The sequence below is a fragment of the Ictalurus furcatus genome, chromosome 5, assembly GCF_023375685.1.
Source record: "Ictalurus furcatus strain D&B chromosome 5, Billie_1.0, whole genome shotgun sequence".
Lineage (NCBI taxonomy): Eukaryota > Metazoa > Chordata > Actinopteri > Siluriformes > Ictaluridae > Ictalurus > Ictalurus furcatus.
The window spans coordinates 7,788,405-7,806,624 of record NC_071259.1 but is presented as its reverse complement, the minus strand read 5'-3'; the positions used below and the strand labels follow the sequence as shown (position 1 = coordinate 7,806,624).

The following is an 18,220-nucleotide window of genomic DNA, read 5'->3' as shown; positions in this document are numbered from 1 at the left end:
CGAAAAATAGAATGCCTTTTTTTTTTTTTTTCTTTTAACTGTTTTTTGTGTATGTGTGTGTTTATTTAGCCTGGATTGCCCTATTGACACCATGACAAAACCAAAACGGCAGGCTTGATGCGTTCAAACTGAAGACCTCCCAGTGAGAGTTCATCTGCTCTCCTTTGAGAAAATAACAAGAGAACATCAGGCTTTAGGTTGATTTATATGTTGACACGTCTGCTGCACTAAATTGCTGTAGAGGGCTTGAAATGAGACAGGACCACTATGTAATCTTTATACTACCTGCACTGAAAATTTTAACCCATCTCCCCCCAAAAAAATCCCATTCATTATGCCATGCAATTCAGATTGTTTCTCCTTAAAATCTGGTAGAAAACTGGAGTATTCTTAAATAAATTACTTCATTTATTCACTGAATGCTATAGTTCTTTTAATAAATTGGTGAACCGTAGAAAGAAGTGTTGGAAATTTAGTCAAAAATGTTTGTCTTTTTTTTCTACGTACCTCTTGCATTTTTCCTCTTTTTAGGAGATTCAGGCCACCTGGTACGAGAAACTACATGAGTGGGAAGATGCTCTGGTAGCCTATGATAAGAAGATCGACATGAATAAAGGGGACCCGGAGCTAATTCTGGGCCGTATGCGCTGTTTAGAGGCACTGGGAGAATGGTGAGTGCATGGTGGAGAATGGTGATTTTGATGAAAAAACAGTTTATACATTTTCTCACAATGAGTTTCTTGGTTTTAAAAGTACATTTGGGGAAATAATACAACACTTTTCCCCCTTTAATCCTTCTTGTTTAAAAAGTCTTTCATGGTTCCCCTTCATTTGAGTTTGGTCAAATCATGTTTGATTGCCGTTATTAGAAATGGCGTCAGATAAATAGAAACGTGAATCTAATATTCCCAGGAGAATGGTGTGAACCCGAGTTTTGACTGGACACTCTTTGTCTGTGCTTACCGAGTCCTTAATATTGCTGATGGAATCTGACAGAGCCACTGGGCAAGGAGAAAGGAAAATGCAGAGCATTTCCTTTAACAGGAACAGTGCACGTTTGCTGGGAGTGGTAGCAGGACACTGTGTACGGTCGAGTCATAAGCTTGGACGCGCTTTTCTTTTGCGCAGTGGCTGTTTTCAGTAACCTGCCTTGGGGTTTTATGCTGAGTGAGTACAGATAAGTATGAGGCTTATAGGAAAAGTACACATCACAAGCCAAATACCTGAGGAAATGATAAGTCCAATTTGAAAATAATGTAAAAAGGAATAAAACACCACGGGGCATGCTGTTATAAGAAAATAATCACAGACATGATCAGAGTTTCCACCCCAAGGTTGACCATTTTCCAATAACAGCATTTCTAAAAGGTGTATTTTTTTTGTGTTTGTTTTTTTTTTTTTTTTTAAACTATTTCTCTTATACCACAAAAATTTGCCAACATTTACCTTTTTTATTTATTAAAGAGGGAGATGTACTTTTTATCTATTTATAGTTGCGTTTAATATTGTGGATTATCCCTGAAACAAGGTAGTTCCCGTTATAATTTACACTGGATATAAAAAGTCTACACACCCCTGTTAAAATGGTAAGTTTTGGGATGGTTAAAAAAAGATAAATCATGTCAGCTCTTTTTAGATATTTAATGTGATATAGCAGTCAACAAAATTCAAGTGAAAAGCAAATAGAAACATTTAGGGTAAAAAGAAAAAAAGCTTACACTAATCTGGTTGCGTAAGTGTGCACAGACCGTAACTAATACTTTGTTAAAGCATCTTTTGGTTGCAGTACAGAATTCAGTCTTTTTGGGTAAGAGTCTACCAAATTGATGCATTGTGATTTGGCATTTGTATTCCGCTCTTCCTTGCAAAAATGCTCCAGATCTGTCTAATTGTGAAGGGATCTCCCATGCACAGCCCCTTTCATGTCATTCCACATGTTTTCAGTAGGGTTATATCTGGGCTCTGACAGGGCCATTCCAAAAGATCTTCTTGATTGTTATTGAAGCCATTGTTAACTTGGATTTTTGCTTTGCGTTGTCATCATGCTGGAAAGTTAATTTTTCTTCAGCTGTCTAACAGAGCCCTGTAGATCTTGTTCCAAAATAAATTTTGAGTATTTGGAGCTATCCATGATTCTAGCTGAAGAGAAGCAAACCCCGTAGCATGATGCTGCCACCATGTTTCACCATGGGTATGGTGTTCTTTGTGTGATAAGCTGTCTTGTTTTTGTGCCCAAAATATTATGCCCAGAATGTTCTACCTTAGTCTTATTAGACCATGGCACATTTTGTCATATGGCTGCTGTTGTAGAAAATTAATCACTGCAAGCGTCTTTTTTCGGATGGTGGAGAACCTTTACTGCTATATATTTCATGTATGGCTTAAAAATACAGTTTCTTCTTGTAGGCTGTAATTCAAAACCACATTAATTCAAAAATAACATACATTACAAGGTGGCCATAAATATAAGCCATATTCTAAGTGTAGAGGTCTGCATTGCTAGGGATGATTAAGTCCATAAATGTCTTTTTTACACATTTTTTTCATTTGGCCACAGAGGCAAAAGGACAACTTATTACGCTATTGCAGCAAGATTTCATTCTCATGAGTGATTTTGTTTCACAAGATGGTATCCTAGCTCCTCTGTTCTCCCTGTATATGTGTGTGTGTCTGTCTGTCTGTCTGCGTGTTAGACAGACTCCTAATGTTGTTATAGCTCATATAACAAGTCCTCCAGTCAGCTGGGAAAGCAATTAATTCACTCTCACCCCTAAAAGCCGTCTGAGTACCGACCCACATGCTGCTAGTCTTGGGGCCCTCTCTGTGCAGTGAGACAAACACAGTCTTCCATGACTTTTAAAAATTCTTCAGACGGCGCTCTGGAAAAGCCCATATCAAGCTCAGGCCTCAGAAGGCCTCTTTGTTTCACAGCTTCATGCCTCCTGGTTGTGACATGATGTCATGGAGTTTTCTGGTCTATCACAGCCGTATTAGCACAAATCAGTGAAAGTCCTTGACTTTATGGTGAAAGACTATTGCTAAGACACAGATGAACGCTTGACCTTCCCTGTCTGTCTTGTGTCCCCCCCCCCCCCCCCCCGAACCTAATGGTGTCTCTGCCTCTCTGTCTATTCCTCTCTCTCTCTCTCTCAGGGGTCAGCTACACCAGCAGTGTTGTGAGGAATGGACTCTGGTTAGTGAGGAGACACAGGCCAAGATGGCACGCATGGCAGCCGCTGCAGCCTGGGGCCTGGGTAAAGAAACACGCACACTTCATTTTTGTTATTCCAAAACAGTTTATGAGGTCTACTTCCCCACTTAGATTTTGCATCTGAACATCCTGTTGTAATAAGCGTTTATTCGTAATTCCATTCAGGACGGAGCAATGTAATCAGATATCAGCTATGACTAACACCTAATCTGTGCTAATCCTTGACAGATGATGGTATCACTCACTTTGGGAAGGAAGATTAGAGGAGTATATTGTAGACAGCTTGTGAAATAGGCCAGTATTGTTCAACATAAAATTTTCATTTTTAAATTTACTTATCCTGTAATTGAAAAAGTAACAGCTGCTTACCAAAACTGATCTATGCATTTAGTGAGTGGTGTAGGGTATAAATAAATTTGCAGCAGGTAGTGTAAGTAAATGTACAATGGTTTATGCATGAACAGTTAAAATTGTAGGCTACATTATTTATTTTTTTTTAAATATCTTTTTTACAACAACCATGCTGTAAACAGACTCGCTTGTAAAGGGGGAAGGATTATGTAATGGTTTAATATAATATTCTACATGTGTGTTTGTGTGTATTAAAGGGCACTGGGACAGTATGGAAGAGTACACCTGTATGATCCCTAGAGACACCCACGATGGTGCCTTTTACAGGGCAGTGCTTGCTTTGCACCAGGACCTCTTCTCATTGGCCCAACAAGTGAGTGACACTTCTTATCTTTAATGTACAATATTTTATAGTATATACACTCACCAGCCATGTTAATAGAGTATCTCTGCTCATTCATGCAATTATCCAATCATGTGGCATCAGTGGAATGCATAAAATCATGCAGATACAGGTCAAAAGTTTCAGTTAATGTGCATCAGAATGGGGAAAAATATGATCTCAGTGACTTTGACCTTGACATAGTTGTTTGGGCAAGACGGGCTGGTTTGAGTAGTTCAGAAACTGCTGATTTCCTGGGATTTTCACATGCAGTAGTCTGTAGAGTTTACACAGAATGGTGTGAAAAACAAAATAACATCATGTACAGTGCATCTGGAAAGTATTCACAGCACTTCACTTTTTCCACATTTTGTTATGTTACAGCCTTATTCCAAAATGGATTAAATTTATTATTTTCCTCAAAATTTTACAAACAATACCCCATAATGACAACATGAAAGAAGTTTGTTTGAAATCTTTGCAAATTTATTAAAAATAAAATACAAAAAAAGCACATGTACATAAGTATTCACAGCCTTTGCCATGACACTCAAAATTGAGCTCAGGTGCATCCTGTTTCCACTGATCATCCTTGAGATGTTTCTACAACTTGATTGGAGTCCACCTGTGGTAAATTCAGTTGATTGGACATGATTTGGAAAGGCACACACCTGTCTATATAAAGGTCCCACAGTTAACAATGCATGTTTAGCACAAACCACACACAAGCACAAACCAAGCCATGAAGTCCAAGGAATTGTCTGTAGACCTCCGAGACAGGATTGTATCGAAGCACAGATCTGGGGAAGGGTACAGAAACATTTCTACAGCATTGAAGGTCCCAATGAGCACAGTGGCCTCCATCATCCGTAAATGGAAGAAGTTTGGAACCAGCAGGACTCTTCCTAGAGCTGGCCGTCCGGCCAAACTGAGCGATCGGGGGTGAAGGGCCTTAGTCAGGGAGGTAACCAAAAACCCGATGGTCACTCTGACAGAGCTCCAGCGTGTCTCTGTGGAGAGGGGAGAACCTTCCAGAAGAACAACCATCTCTGCAGCACTCCACCAATCAGGCCTGTATGGTAGAGTGGCCAGACGGAAACCACTCCTCAGTAAAAGGCACATGACAGCCTGTCTGGAGTTTGCCAAAAGGCACCCGAAGGACTCTCAGACCATGGTGAAACAAAGATTGAACTCTTTGGCCTGATTGGCAAGCGTCACGTCTGGAGGAAACCAGGCACCACTCATCACCTGGCCAATACCATCCCTACAGTGAAGCATGGTGGTGGCAGCATCATGCTGTGGGGATGTTTTTCAGTGGCAGGAACTGGGAGACTAGTCAGGATCGAGGGAAAGATGAATGCTGCAATGTACAGAGACATCCTTGATGAAAACCTGCTCCAGAGCGCTCTGGACCTCAGACTGGGGCGAAGGTTCATCTTCCAACAGGGCAACGACCCTAAGCACACAGCCAAGATAACAAAGGAGTGGCTACAGGACAACTCTGTGAATGTCCTTGAGTGGCCCAGCCAGAGCCCAGACTTGAACCCGATTGAACATCTCTGGAGAGATCTGAAAATGGCTGTGCACCGACACTCCCCTTCCATCCTGATGGAGCTTGAGAGGTCCTGCAAAGAAGAATGGGAGAAACTGCCCAAAAATAGGTGTGCCAAACTTGTAGCATCATACTCAGAAAGACTTGAGGCTGTAATTGGTGCCAAAGGTGCTTCAACAAAGTATTGAGCAAAGGCTGTGAATACTTATGTACATGTGCTTTTTTTGTTTTGTTTTTTTAATAAATTTACAAAGATTTCAAACAAACTTCTTTCATGTTGTCATTATGGGGTATAGTTTGTAGAATTTTGAGGAAAATAATGAATTTAATCCATTTTAGAATAAGGCTGTAACATAACAAAATGTGGAAAAAGAGAAGCGCTGTGAATACTTTCCGGATGCACTGTAGCTTAAATAAACACTTGTTACAACCGTGGTGTGCAGAAAAACATCTCAGAATGCACAACACACTAAGCCTTGAGGTGAATGTGCTACAACAGCTGAAAACCACACCGGGTTCCACTCAGCCAAGAACAAGAATCAAAGGCTACACATCAAAGTCACAGACTTTAAACTGGACAGTTAAAGAAACAGGAAAATGCTGCCTGGCACCAGCAACAATGCCACGATTACTGGGATCACACGTTATTTATTTGCTCCAATTGGTTGTTGGGTACATAATGACTGTCCTAATCGACATGCTAGAAAAGACATAACATCCAGCAACAGTGTTAATAAAGTGCACAAAATTGTTCTATACAGAGAGAAAGTAACTGGAATGAATGTGTGTTTGCAATGAGCTGAATGCTCTTTGTGAAAAGAAGACAAGCCTCCATCCCCACAGGTGTTCAGCATCACGATCAGCAGCATTCCTGTCAGAGGAGGCATCCCAAAGTTCATCCTGCAACCATGATCCTGTCTGCTCGCTTTATGTGTCCTCACCCTAATCAAAGACAGAGACCAACTCTCTCCATTTTTCAGCTGAAAAGAAAGACAGCTGTCCACAGATGGACCTATTCCTGTCAAAAAAACCCCAAACTGGATCCAGATGTGATCGTACTGGAGTATTTAAGGGGTCTCAACTGCTTTTTCTGATAGCTGGGAATCCTCCATGGATTAAAGAGGAATTAAGAGGAGGAAAAAAATGACCTTGAGCAGCAAAATTAAGATATGACTGAGTAGAAAAATAAACTTTCTCTGACTAGGTGTGGTGCAAAAGCTTCATTCAGATGATTTTGTTTCATTTTAAAATGTTTTTAATATTACATTCAATAGTACATTTCTTAAAACTGAGCAATGTATATCTACTTTTTTGGTTAATAGCATTGTAGTAAGGCTAACTGCTCACAGTTTTGAGCGGCCATGGTTGTGCTTAAAGAGCCAAAGAGTTTTTATCACAGCTCAGATCTCATCACCTTATAGCTTGTTCAGTGTGGTGGAAATATTATAGGTAACTGTTTCTGTCCTTCTAACTTAATCTTCTATTCCAAGTAAGCCAAATAAACCCCAATAACCCAAATAAATGGCCATTCAATAAATGGTTGATCTGCAGAATCCATCTTGGGCTTTAGATAAGCTCATACAGTAAGCTCCGTTCTCTTTCCTACTCACGCACACAGACATATACACACACCGTGTGTGTTCTGTTCTCTGATATTTAATCAGGCTGAGCCGTAATTGCTGGTCAGGATGCCAAAATGGCAGCTCACACCCTAAGCTTGAGAAAACCTCTTTCTTTATCTCGTGCTCTCCTTTTATTTGGCGTTTCCCTCGCTCATTCCCGTCAGTTCCTCCGGATGAGTTAATTACCGCATGGGGATTGCAGGTGTTGACCAGACGCCTGTAAACCTACGGACTTTTCCGTAGCCACTACACTTGGGCGTGCCCATTCTCAATGTGCTGCTTTTGCTGGTAACCTGTCTGGCATCCAGTAATTCATTTTATTTAGTTTGATAATGACTGGAACGTTTGGTGTTTTTATTATAGGCATTTCTTCTAGAGACATCTGGCTGCATGTGCCACATCAAGGTGAAGTGTTAACAGCTTTGAATCCACCCATAATGCAACAGGTGCTAGAATTGGCAGGATTTGAGCGCATTCACCAAACTAACGAGTAGTTAAGCTGATTTAGGAGAAATTGGGAAATAGCCATAATGGCATGTCGTACCTATCCATGCAGCTTAATGTAGGTAGGACCTTGCAGGGAGAAAGTAAGTGTAGTGTTGAGGCGAAAGACGTCAGCAACTGGAGAATGGATGTTGAATTATTAGCCTCAAACCTTTGTTTCATTACTTGAGTCCAAATGCCAAACCCAGAATATATACGCATTAATGTGTGTGTGTGTGTGTGTTTCAGTGCATCGACAAGGCCAGAGACCTGCTGGATGCTGAGTTGACTGCCATGGCTGGAGAGAGCTACAGCAGAGCATACGGGGTGAGGCTTCATTGCTTATTTAACAGGCCTCTTGTGAAGATCCTGGCCTCATTTATCACTGCAGATGAGCTCCAGAAGAGTAGCAGCATTGACTAGCACCAGTGATGGGCAGCGGGAATGATTTGCGTTCTTATTTTTTATTTAATTTTTCCTCATAATTGAAGGTGCAGTCTTTGGTAACATCCTTGAGATCAAACCAGATCTGTGCCTGTTAGTAGTCTGTGTGTTTATACCTTCCACATTTTCTTCCATGCCAGCAATTGAAATCTATTCTTCCCCCCCAAAAAACATAAGTCTGATGTGGTTTATATAACAATGGCCATAAATTTCCACGGGTGGAAGGACGTCATACGAGTTTATCTTATACAGATGTGGGGCCTGATGAGTTAGGCATGTTTATTTGTATATACACACCGTTGCTCTAATGAGAGTAAGTCAAACTGTCTGCAATTTTGGGATTTGATCTATCCAAAACACAAAGTCTGAATTTATTTGCTGAACCTGTTTGTCTTTTGGAAAACCTATTCAATAATAAATCAGCGTTCTGTAGATGATCGTCTGCTGTGGTAGGCCATAATGACATTGATCTGGTGATTGATTTATTTATTTTTGCTTAGATTAATGGGTTGCATCCTTTCTTCTCATGGAAACCCGATCGCAGGTTTTTGAGACAATCAAGAGTGCACAGAACTCTTAATGCCTAGCAGGGCCACATATTAGCATCTAGCCACAAATTCTTTAATGGCACTTCAGGAACAAACATTTAAATGGTTAAACACATTTAATATGATCAGAATCAGTTGCAATTATGCAGTTGTTATCTTTTCCCATGTCCTTCACGGTTTTGTCATGTCTCTTACTCTTAGGCCATGGTGTCATGCCAGATGCTGTCAGAACTAGAGGAGGTGATCCAGTATAAACTGGTTCCAGAGAGGAGGGACATCATCAGGGATACATGGTGGGAAAGATTGCAGGTAACCTAGGCTCACCTATGATCGTCTGCATTTTGTCTGGTTCAGAAAGACAAGGTCAGTTTAGAGGGAAGAGTCTGCGAGATGTTCCAAAGTTAAATTAAACAAGTTACTAAGTTATAGAAACATAAGCACGGTGGTGGTGAGATATGGTGTGACGCAAGTGAAATTTCATTTAATTTCAAAGTCTTACCTTTTAATAATTTACAGTTACATTTAGGAGACATCCATGAGAAAAGTTAGTTCTTTTTCTCTCTCAAAAACTCAAAAAACGTTTGTCATTTTCGACAGAAACTGGAAAATTGCAAAGTCCAATTTTTTGATGGAATGAGCGCACACTGCTTTCCAATCTGCTGCTGTAGAAAATTCATTAACACCTTCTTACCAATCACAGTTGAGAATTGAATGGTGATGTGGTTTAACTTGGAAAAACATGATTTTCTGTTCATCTATAGTGTATATTCTGGGTGTTGTAGCATCTCTATATATCTGTAAGGTTTTTTCCCCCGGTGTGTGGTGGTGTTTGTTTTTTTTAATTGAACTTTCACTTAGCACACAGTTGACTTGTAGAGACTTATCACTGCTGGAGAACTAAGTATTTGTGGTGAAATGTTTTTGTTGCATGTTTAAGGTGATCATGCAGGCAGTTATGGTTTCTTCACTTGTAGGTAACACTAGCTACGGTATTTACAACCTAAATTCTCGCTAAAACATGCTCCAAATTCATGTAGGCATCTCAAGTGACAATACTGCATGTGTGAACATCACTCTTGCATTCCAATATCCTCATCTACTGTGTTATGTTGTACAAAAATATTTATTCATCGAAATATTTTCCAGTTGCATGTTTAATGAACAATCATCTGCACACTTATTTCCATCGTGTACCCATTCACATATATGTGTCCAGTGGATCAGATATGAAATATCTTTGCAGTTTAACCTCAAAGCTTTCAACTTCAACCATCAACATTTTAGGTAGAGAGAGATGTACTGGTGAGACCAGTTCAGACCGTGCAGAATGTGTTGGCACAGGGCCGATGGAATATTCATGGAAGTGATTTACTGGCAAATAAAGCCAAGCATCTGTAGGGCTTTGCTTTGGTAGAGACCTGGCACTTCTTTGAATTACAACCTGGGATGCATGAATACTATCTCCACTGCTGCGCTTTAGCCAGCATGTGTGAATAAAACACATTATGAAGAGCACATATCTTAGGTTGGCCAGCATTATTGAGAACGTCACACTGTTCTTACATGTATATGGCACTTTTATAGTGAACTGTCTAACTTCACTTGAAACTGTGGATGGTTGAGACTATGGATGAGTGTATGCTCCTCACAGGGCCTTGATTGGAAATGAATCTGAGATCAGTAACTGAGAACTTTCTTTAGCATCACACTTCAGATCCGTGCATGCGTTCTGAGGAAGCACAGACCAGAGCCTTCTCTTATAGTCATCCTAAGTGTTACGTTAACTATACATTTAAGCCTCTTCCCAAATTCTTCTGCTGTGTATGGAATATACAGTAACTTCAGAATACAGGACACACAGTTACACAGCATACACAGAAGACGGTGTGATAGCTAAATCGCACCAACTTTCACCAACATCCTTCAGAACACAGCAAAATACTGTAATATTTCCAATAAGGAAAGAATCCTGTGTGTTGTGTGCAGGGCTGCCAGCGAATAGTGGAGGACTGGCAGAGGATCCTGATGGTCCGTTCTCTAGTCATCAATCCCCATGAGGACATGAGGACATGGCTGAAGTATGCCAGCTTGTGTGGAAAGAGTGGACGTCTGGTGAGAGAGCATCCATTTGGTTTTCTCCCCCCCCCAGGCTTACTCTAGTAATAGTGAGCATGCTATTTGCTAACACGCCAGTGAAGCATGCCATGTGAGCCTAAATGTTCCTACACACACAGAGAGAATATATATACAGTTGGGTTTATTATTATTGTCAACTTTGGTAAAGTTGTGGAGAAATGTCTTTGTGTTTCATTAGCTTAATCTAACATGGAAAATATATGATAAATCTAACCTTTAATTTAACAAAATTTATTCTAAGCGCATAATTATTATTTTTTTATATATATTAATCGGAAGTACTTGTGAAGAAAATGTAACTGATGACGGTGTGCATGAATATTTTATATCATGTTAATGTTATATTTATTAGTTTTGTAAATACTGTATATATTTTATTTCATGTTTTTTTTCCATTGTGAGATGAAGCAAATTAACCACACTTTTCTTCTAGGTAGATAGATAAATAGATAACTTTATTCATCCCATTCACCTACTGTAGCAGCAGAGAGAGTTAGAGCTATATTAAAAGAAATTGAACATTATAAATGAAACACAATAATAATAAATATACATAATATGAAAAAAGAATACAGTGTAAGACTGTATTCGATGTATAACGATGTGGTTGTGCACTGGGGCGAATTTGAGAAAAGGAAAGAACGTGGAAAATGAATAGAAGTAAAGTGGCAGTGCATATGGATATGAATAGTGGATGTTGGTAAAGTTCAACTTTTATCCAGGATGCCAACAGTTCTGGAGCTGTTTGTATATGATTCAGATGGCCTTGATGCTTCAGATGTCTAGATCAGATTTGCTCTTTAAACATTAGTATGGTTAGCATTTTTAATCTGGGTTTCTGAGCTGATATTGAACTGATACTATACAAGTCTTGCCAGTTTTACCAGCTGTTCTGAACAAAAGTGGTTTAATAATGTTTAGTAATGTACGCTGTTAATTTTGCACAACACTCTTTGCTGCAGTTGTCTTTAGTTGCAGTCAAATGACCCCACCAGCTATAACGGACACAGTTGGTTCCAGGAAGAAAGAAGCAAGGAACATTTACTGAGAAAACTTATGTCATGCTTCTTTAACCAATAACTACAGACAAAACACCCTTTTAAATGTGAGGGTTGATTTTAAAAAAAAAAGCTACTTCAGACGTGCTTCTGTGTTTATGTTTATGCTGTCATACTCTGCCTCCAGTGTGAATAAATGTTATTCTAAACGATTAGGCTAAATCTACAGTGAGTTCAAACTTAGGCCGGTGTTTTGAGTTGGACCTTGGCGGACGTGGATGATCGGGAAAAGTCGTGACCTCACAGCTTAGGCCCCCAATGCCGATCACAAGAGGAAGTGTTCTCAGAGATGAAAAGTCACTGAATGATTATGATGGACGGGGGGCGATGGACGAGACATGAAAGAATGAAAGCAGTGTTTCTCAGGACGGCTTACCTTCTGTGAGGTCAGGGATCGTGGTAGCTGGCTTGTTGAGCTATTTATTTGTAGAAGACCTGAGTTTTTTTCAAGCGCAGTTTCTCTGCTGGGACCCAAAGCACCATGACTTTTTGATCAATCTTGTCGTCGTTTGTTTTGGCAGTGTCTCAGTCATGTCACCTTGCACATGTCTTTTACCAAGAGAGAGTCTTACTGATCTGCATTCAGTTAGTTCAACTGATAAATGAACGTTAGGAACTGTTGGAGAGATGGCAATTCTTATTAATAAACTGTAATATTTACTAAACTGCACATGGTCGGGTTTTCTAAACATTAACCAGCGCAGCTTCTGTAGCAGATCCTCTGTTGCAAAAAACACATGCGAGCATTTATATAAATTAGTTAGGTGAAGGCAGCTCAGTGGACCAGAGATTAACTACAGGGGTAGAAACATTAGGTCAGAGAAGGAACAGCTTTCACAGGATTGTTTTTTACCCACTATGGTCTGCTTAGCAAGCTGCAGCCAGGGCTCATTTAAAGACAATTCGACAGTGAAAACAATGCTTGAAGAATGTTGGCGCAAGTCAAAAGTGGTAATGTAAAGCACCGCTGTGAAACAAAACATACATACCTCATGCTGTCTTATTTAAAGCCATATACTAACATTAATGGTTAAGCATTAAAAGATAATGTTTGCCACCTTTCAGTCATACTAGTTGCTTATCCTGACCTTCGTAAACAAGGAACGTTTATGCACCTGGACCTTAACAGTTTCATTTCAGCCGAATACCTCTAATCTTTAGAATACCGCATATTGATATAATGGAAGCTAAACTGATCAAAGTACTTATGTGCTAAGAAAAGAAAGCTAGCTTTACCTAAATGCATTCAGATATTGCTGGTTAATTCATCTTTCTGTGTTCAGGCTCTTGCTCATAAGACGTTGGTCTTGCTCCTCGGTGTTGATCCGTCCAAACAGCTGGACCAGCCTATGCCCACAGCGCACCCACACGTGACGTACGCTTATATGAAGTACATGTGGAAGAGTGCGCGCAAGGTACGTAAACAAGGTTTCCTCAGGTTTGTTTACAAGCAAACGTTGAAACATAACATTTTTGTTCCTTTTTAATGTTTGTTACAACTTCTTTCACCTGTCCAAATCATGGTAAACTAATTTCAGAGCTCCAAACATATCTGTCTGGGTTATTCCAGAACTCAAACATATCGACCAGACGGCTTAATACAAGGCCATCTGTCTTTTAGCTCAGGTCACAATTTCGAACCGTAGTGTTATGGAGTAACTCTGTTTTGGTTTGTTGAGCTGATTGTTTGTGCATGCGTTCCCTTTCTTTGTAATACGTTAGTGATGTTTAAAACAGCAATGAGAGCTTCGAAAGTTAGCTGTTGCGTGTCAGAGGAATGGTACTGGATTGAATGTGAAGGGTCTCTCCTCTTTAGGCTCAGATGTGAGAGTTGTGTGACTCTCAGGATGCTGATAAACAAATTCTCTCACTTCATTTCACTCCTCACCCATCATCTTCACTGATGATGAGAGAGGAGATAGAGAAATGTCATTTTCTCCCTAAATATTCTTGGAAAGTCCATTGCCTCCACCATGATGGTGAAGGATAATGATGGAAAAGTAAGTGTTAGACACTGTGTGTGTGTGTGTGTGTGAATGCCTGTGGTCATAGGGGTCCCTGCTTTTTCACTTTTTCCTAACGCCAGACAAACTAAAATAAATCCCGGGACACATCCAGTTCCATAACACCTCTGGAACTGTGAATACATTGTATTTCTTCTGTATGCCCTTTACCACACTTTACAGAATAACAGTTTAACATATTTTAATATTCCCCATACTTTCATTGTGGCTAGTGCTTGGTTCCCTAAGGATTAGGGATCATGAGAAATCAGATATTGGGATTTGACAGGGCTGATATCTTAATGAAAGGCTCCAAAATCCCTATTTTGGCAGCCTAGGACAAAGCAAATCAGGGAAGCACTGAAATTTCGGCCGCCGAAAATGCCATTTTCGGTTTTTGGCCTAAAGAGAAAAAAATGGCGAAAATATATGCCGCCACGCCCCGCCCCTCAGTGCTCGGAGCTCAGATTTCACTCTCGATCTAGCCGACGGTTATCGTCACATTGCAACATTATTAGATCCGAGATTTAAAGCACATTACTTTGGACATGAGGAAGAAACCTTGAGAGGAACCAGACTCAAAAGGGAGACCAAAGAGGGAGAGAGAAAAGATTTTGAAATTATTGTTTAATTTTTTCCTCATCGTGCACATGGTGCCTGCCCAGAAGACGATTAAAAGGGGACAAAAGTTGTTGCATTTCGGTGGAAATATTGATTGATTTATTTTGCCGAAATAAGGTAACAAGTTTTGATGTCAAGGTTGTCTTGAAGTTGCACATTTTAACTTTTAGGTTCTCTGAGTAAGTTTAGAATTTCTCTTTCTCTCCCACTCTCATGCAGATCGACGCGTTCCAGCACATGCAGCACTTTGTGCAGGCCATGCAGCAGAAGGCTCAGCACGCCATCGCAGCCGAGGATCAACAGCAAAAGCAGGAGCTTCACAAGCTCATGGCCAGGTCAACACACACACACACACACACACACACACACACACACACACACACACACAGACTGCATCCATACACTCCCATGTACACACAAAGCTTTACTGCACATGCCATTAGTAAACTCTCCCTGTTGTTCACACACTCTAGTTTCAGTGTTGTTGTTTTTTTTTTTAAATACACATCCCTGATGGAGTGAACGGAGGAACGACAGATGGTGTTGCCTCTTCACAGCTCCATTGTCCCCTCGAAACTGAGCTCGGGTTGCTGTTTGTCCAAAGTTTCACATGGTCTTCCTGTGTCTGTGTGGGTTTCTTCTCGGTTTTCGGCTAACCTCCTACCTTCCAGAATCACACCAGTAAATATATTTGGTGACTCTAAATTGCCCAGGTGAATTCGTTGTGAATGTATGTATGCGTGGTGCCCTGCAATGGACTAGCTTCCCATTCAGGGTGTAATATTCCTGCCGTGCTCCCAGGTTTCCCGAGATAGGCTTCAGATCTACCGCAGCTCTGACCAGGACAAAGCGGATACTGAAGATTGATCTATTTATATATTTAAATAGAGCTTCTGGTAAAATCTGCCAACCCTGGGGCTTTTTTATTTTTTATTATAATAACATATAACAGTCACAGAACTGAAACTCTCAGCGACCTACTGACAGTTTTATAGCAAATAATAAGCACCAGTGGTCATTAGAAATTAACGTGTACTGATGTTTGGTTGTAGGTTTCTGGTATTATTATTATAGACCGTGGCAAGACTTAGAGCAGAATAATAATGAACCAGAGAAACAAAGTAGTGCAGAATAGTGGAGAAGTCTAAACTTCTTTTCCGTTAAGTCAGAACAGAATGTGCTGTGTCCTCCCATCACAGCAAAGCTTTCACATGTTCTCATTTGTCTTTTTTTTTTTCTTAGTCTCGTCTGGATCTTTTTGTCTTTTAACCTCAACTTTACTCTAATCATCTTTAGTTCCAGGGTTGCGGTTTCCTGTTAGCACTTGTATCCACTAATGGCCTTTTCCTGGGAATATCAGGTAGCTGCCTTAAGGTATTAGCACTTTAACAACTTATACTTAGCTCTTATTAACACGCTCCGGCAGGACTTGCTTCCTTTCGTACTTTTCCATGGAACTAAAGCAGGGGTCTCCAACCTTTTTGTGAGTGACGGCTTCCTGAAGGGATAAAATAGTCTAGAGGGCTATTTGTTTGATGTACTCAAAAATATATAATTTGCGCCTTAAACGAAGCTTCGGGTTGCAGCCTGTGACTTCTTAGTGGGTCTGGTTAAAAAAAAAAAAAAAAGATTGCTGCCTGCTTAATGTTGCTTTCAACTCGTAAGCGTTTGCTTTTCTAAGTGATGTACCTTGTGGATTGTGGTGAAATCTCTCTCCGCGTTGTGCCTCTTGGATACTACGATGCTAGCCCCACAGACGAGGCTTACACTTTTGCCTTCTTCATTTGTGAGGAGAAATTCTGTCTCCCACTCCTTGTTAAAGTAACGTTGTCTTCTTTTTTGCAGGACATGGTGCACCATCAGCCATAATTAATCCTTTGCTGGTTTTTTTGTTATAGTTGATTTCACCTTGTTTATGCCGTCAGCTCGCTACCGCCTCAACCCACAGAAAAGCCTACGTCACGCGAAACGTACGCTACGTACGTTAACAATAACATGCATAAACATCAAAAACGTAAAAATGATGACATGACACTTAGTATGGGGACATTTTTGTCTCATGTTCGGATAAGGTGTTATTAAACAACATTTATTTACGTTTGTACGCAACAGTGATCACTCTGCTGTTTATCCTGACTAGTACATCTTAAGCTACGCATTGCAATACTTAGTGTAGTAGTGCACATCCATTATATACACTGAATAATAATAATAGAATTGGTACAATGAGAGTTCAAGCAACACTACAAAATGTCTGTATCACAAAATAGTGCACTATATGATGAATACTGTAAATGAGTGTCATAGTACTTTACTACCTGAAACTAAGGATGCTTTCATAATTGTGCTTTTTCTTTGCTGGGCTGGAGTGCACTTCAAGGAACTGATTTCTAGTCCACGGTCATCTGTAGTTTGCTTCAAGTGAACTTGGGTGTGGACAACACCAAGAGTGAAAACAGGTCCTGGCGTCAATTATCCTGATCGGTTGAATTGGTCTCGTTACTTCCGGTTTTAAGTTTAACAATGACAGAGAAATGGATATTGTGGTCTACAGAGGAGACAGCACCTTCTTGATGTATGGCAAGTCATTCAAATGCAAGTGAACACATGTATTTATTTAGTTTAAGAGCAAGCAACTTTTGACTTTTGACTGCACAAGGAGTTCTTCTGTGTCGAAACAAACCTACGATGATGACTTCCCCAACCAAACAGTCAGCAGCTTCTTTAATAAACGTCTCTGTACAGAAAATCTCACCATAGCAACAATTATAAGTTTTTTCTTACTTAAATAACGTTATTTACCAAGTTTATTTTCAGTTATAGATTATGCAGAGCCTCTGCAATACAAGTCTGTGTGAATTAGTTGTTACTATAGAAACAATACTGTATTAGAACAAGGTCATTAATATAAATTTGTGCTTTAAATTACAGCCAGTACTTTTGTCAGAGCTGTAGTCATAGATAATTAATCATCACCTTCTGACCAGTCAGATTCAAGGATTCAACAGCGATGTTATTAAGTTGCACTGTTATTCAGTGAAAGCACATACCGACTGTACTGTTTTCATTCCTACCTCTAAATGAAGTGTTTGGCTCTTCAGCTGACAGCACCTCTTAGCAGCACATTAGCGCCAACCACGTTCTCTCATACAGTATGATTCAGGTCAGCAGGGAGGCTGTGGAACTGTGGCCAGGAATTCTCAGTTATATCGTAACTGTAGCTTGGAGCCTTTTCAGCATTTGTGGAATTTGACTGGGGCTAAACGTCTGTCTGATAAGCTTCTGCACTTTTCCTGCTTCAAATGCTCTGGCATACTTTCACCCCAAAATAATTCGGCAATGATGGGTTGTGCGGGAATGGCTCACACCTGGTTCCTGCCGCATGGGCTTCTCTGGAATTTTCTGCCGTCTCTCGTAGGCATTTGCAATAGACAGGTGTTTGGAGGTACATGTCCTGCTTAACCTATCCTCTCCAGTCGGAGAAGAACACAAGGGTAGCAGTTTCCTCATGCGACTATTTAGTAGTTAGGGCCCTGTTGTTTTCCTAAGGATTTATTATTTATTTATTTTTATTTTCAAGGTTTCGGGGGTATGTGGGGCCCTTTTTTGCCATGCTAAAAACTCATGAAATTCGGGGAAAATCAGAGTCGTCGACCATTAGGCCCAGGCAAGGGTCACACATGCGAGGTGGGGGGCTCTGTAGCGGCCCTTTTTACAAAGGTACAAAACCATGGTGCATATATCATACATACTTTCACATATATGTACGACACTCTGTACACATATTGTTCTCATCGACCCGAATAACT

At 40.2% G+C, this 18,220-nt stretch overlaps 1 protein-coding gene across 2 annotated transcripts in view; it reads left to right on the top strand.

The window, feature by feature from the left end:
* The window catches only part of mtor (mechanistic target of rapamycin kinase), a 110,627-nt gene that overhangs the window by 76,956 nt on the left and 15,451 nt on the right, over positions 1-18,220 (top strand). For both annotated transcript variants that reach the window (XM_053624562.1, XM_053624560.1), the window contains 8 exons: positions 532-671; positions 3,154-3,254; positions 3,820-3,935; positions 7,851-7,928; positions 8,795-8,902; positions 10,580-10,705; positions 13,071-13,202; positions 14,631-14,746. In XM_053624562.1, coding sequence (XP_053480537.1) covers positions 532-671; positions 3,154-3,254; positions 3,820-3,935; positions 7,851-7,928; positions 8,795-8,902; positions 10,580-10,705; positions 13,071-13,202; positions 14,631-14,746 — 917 coding nt within the window. The remainder of the gene's footprint in view (positions 1-531; positions 672-3,153; positions 3,255-3,819; positions 3,936-7,850; positions 7,929-8,794; positions 8,903-10,579; positions 10,706-13,070; positions 13,203-14,630; positions 14,747-18,220) is intronic.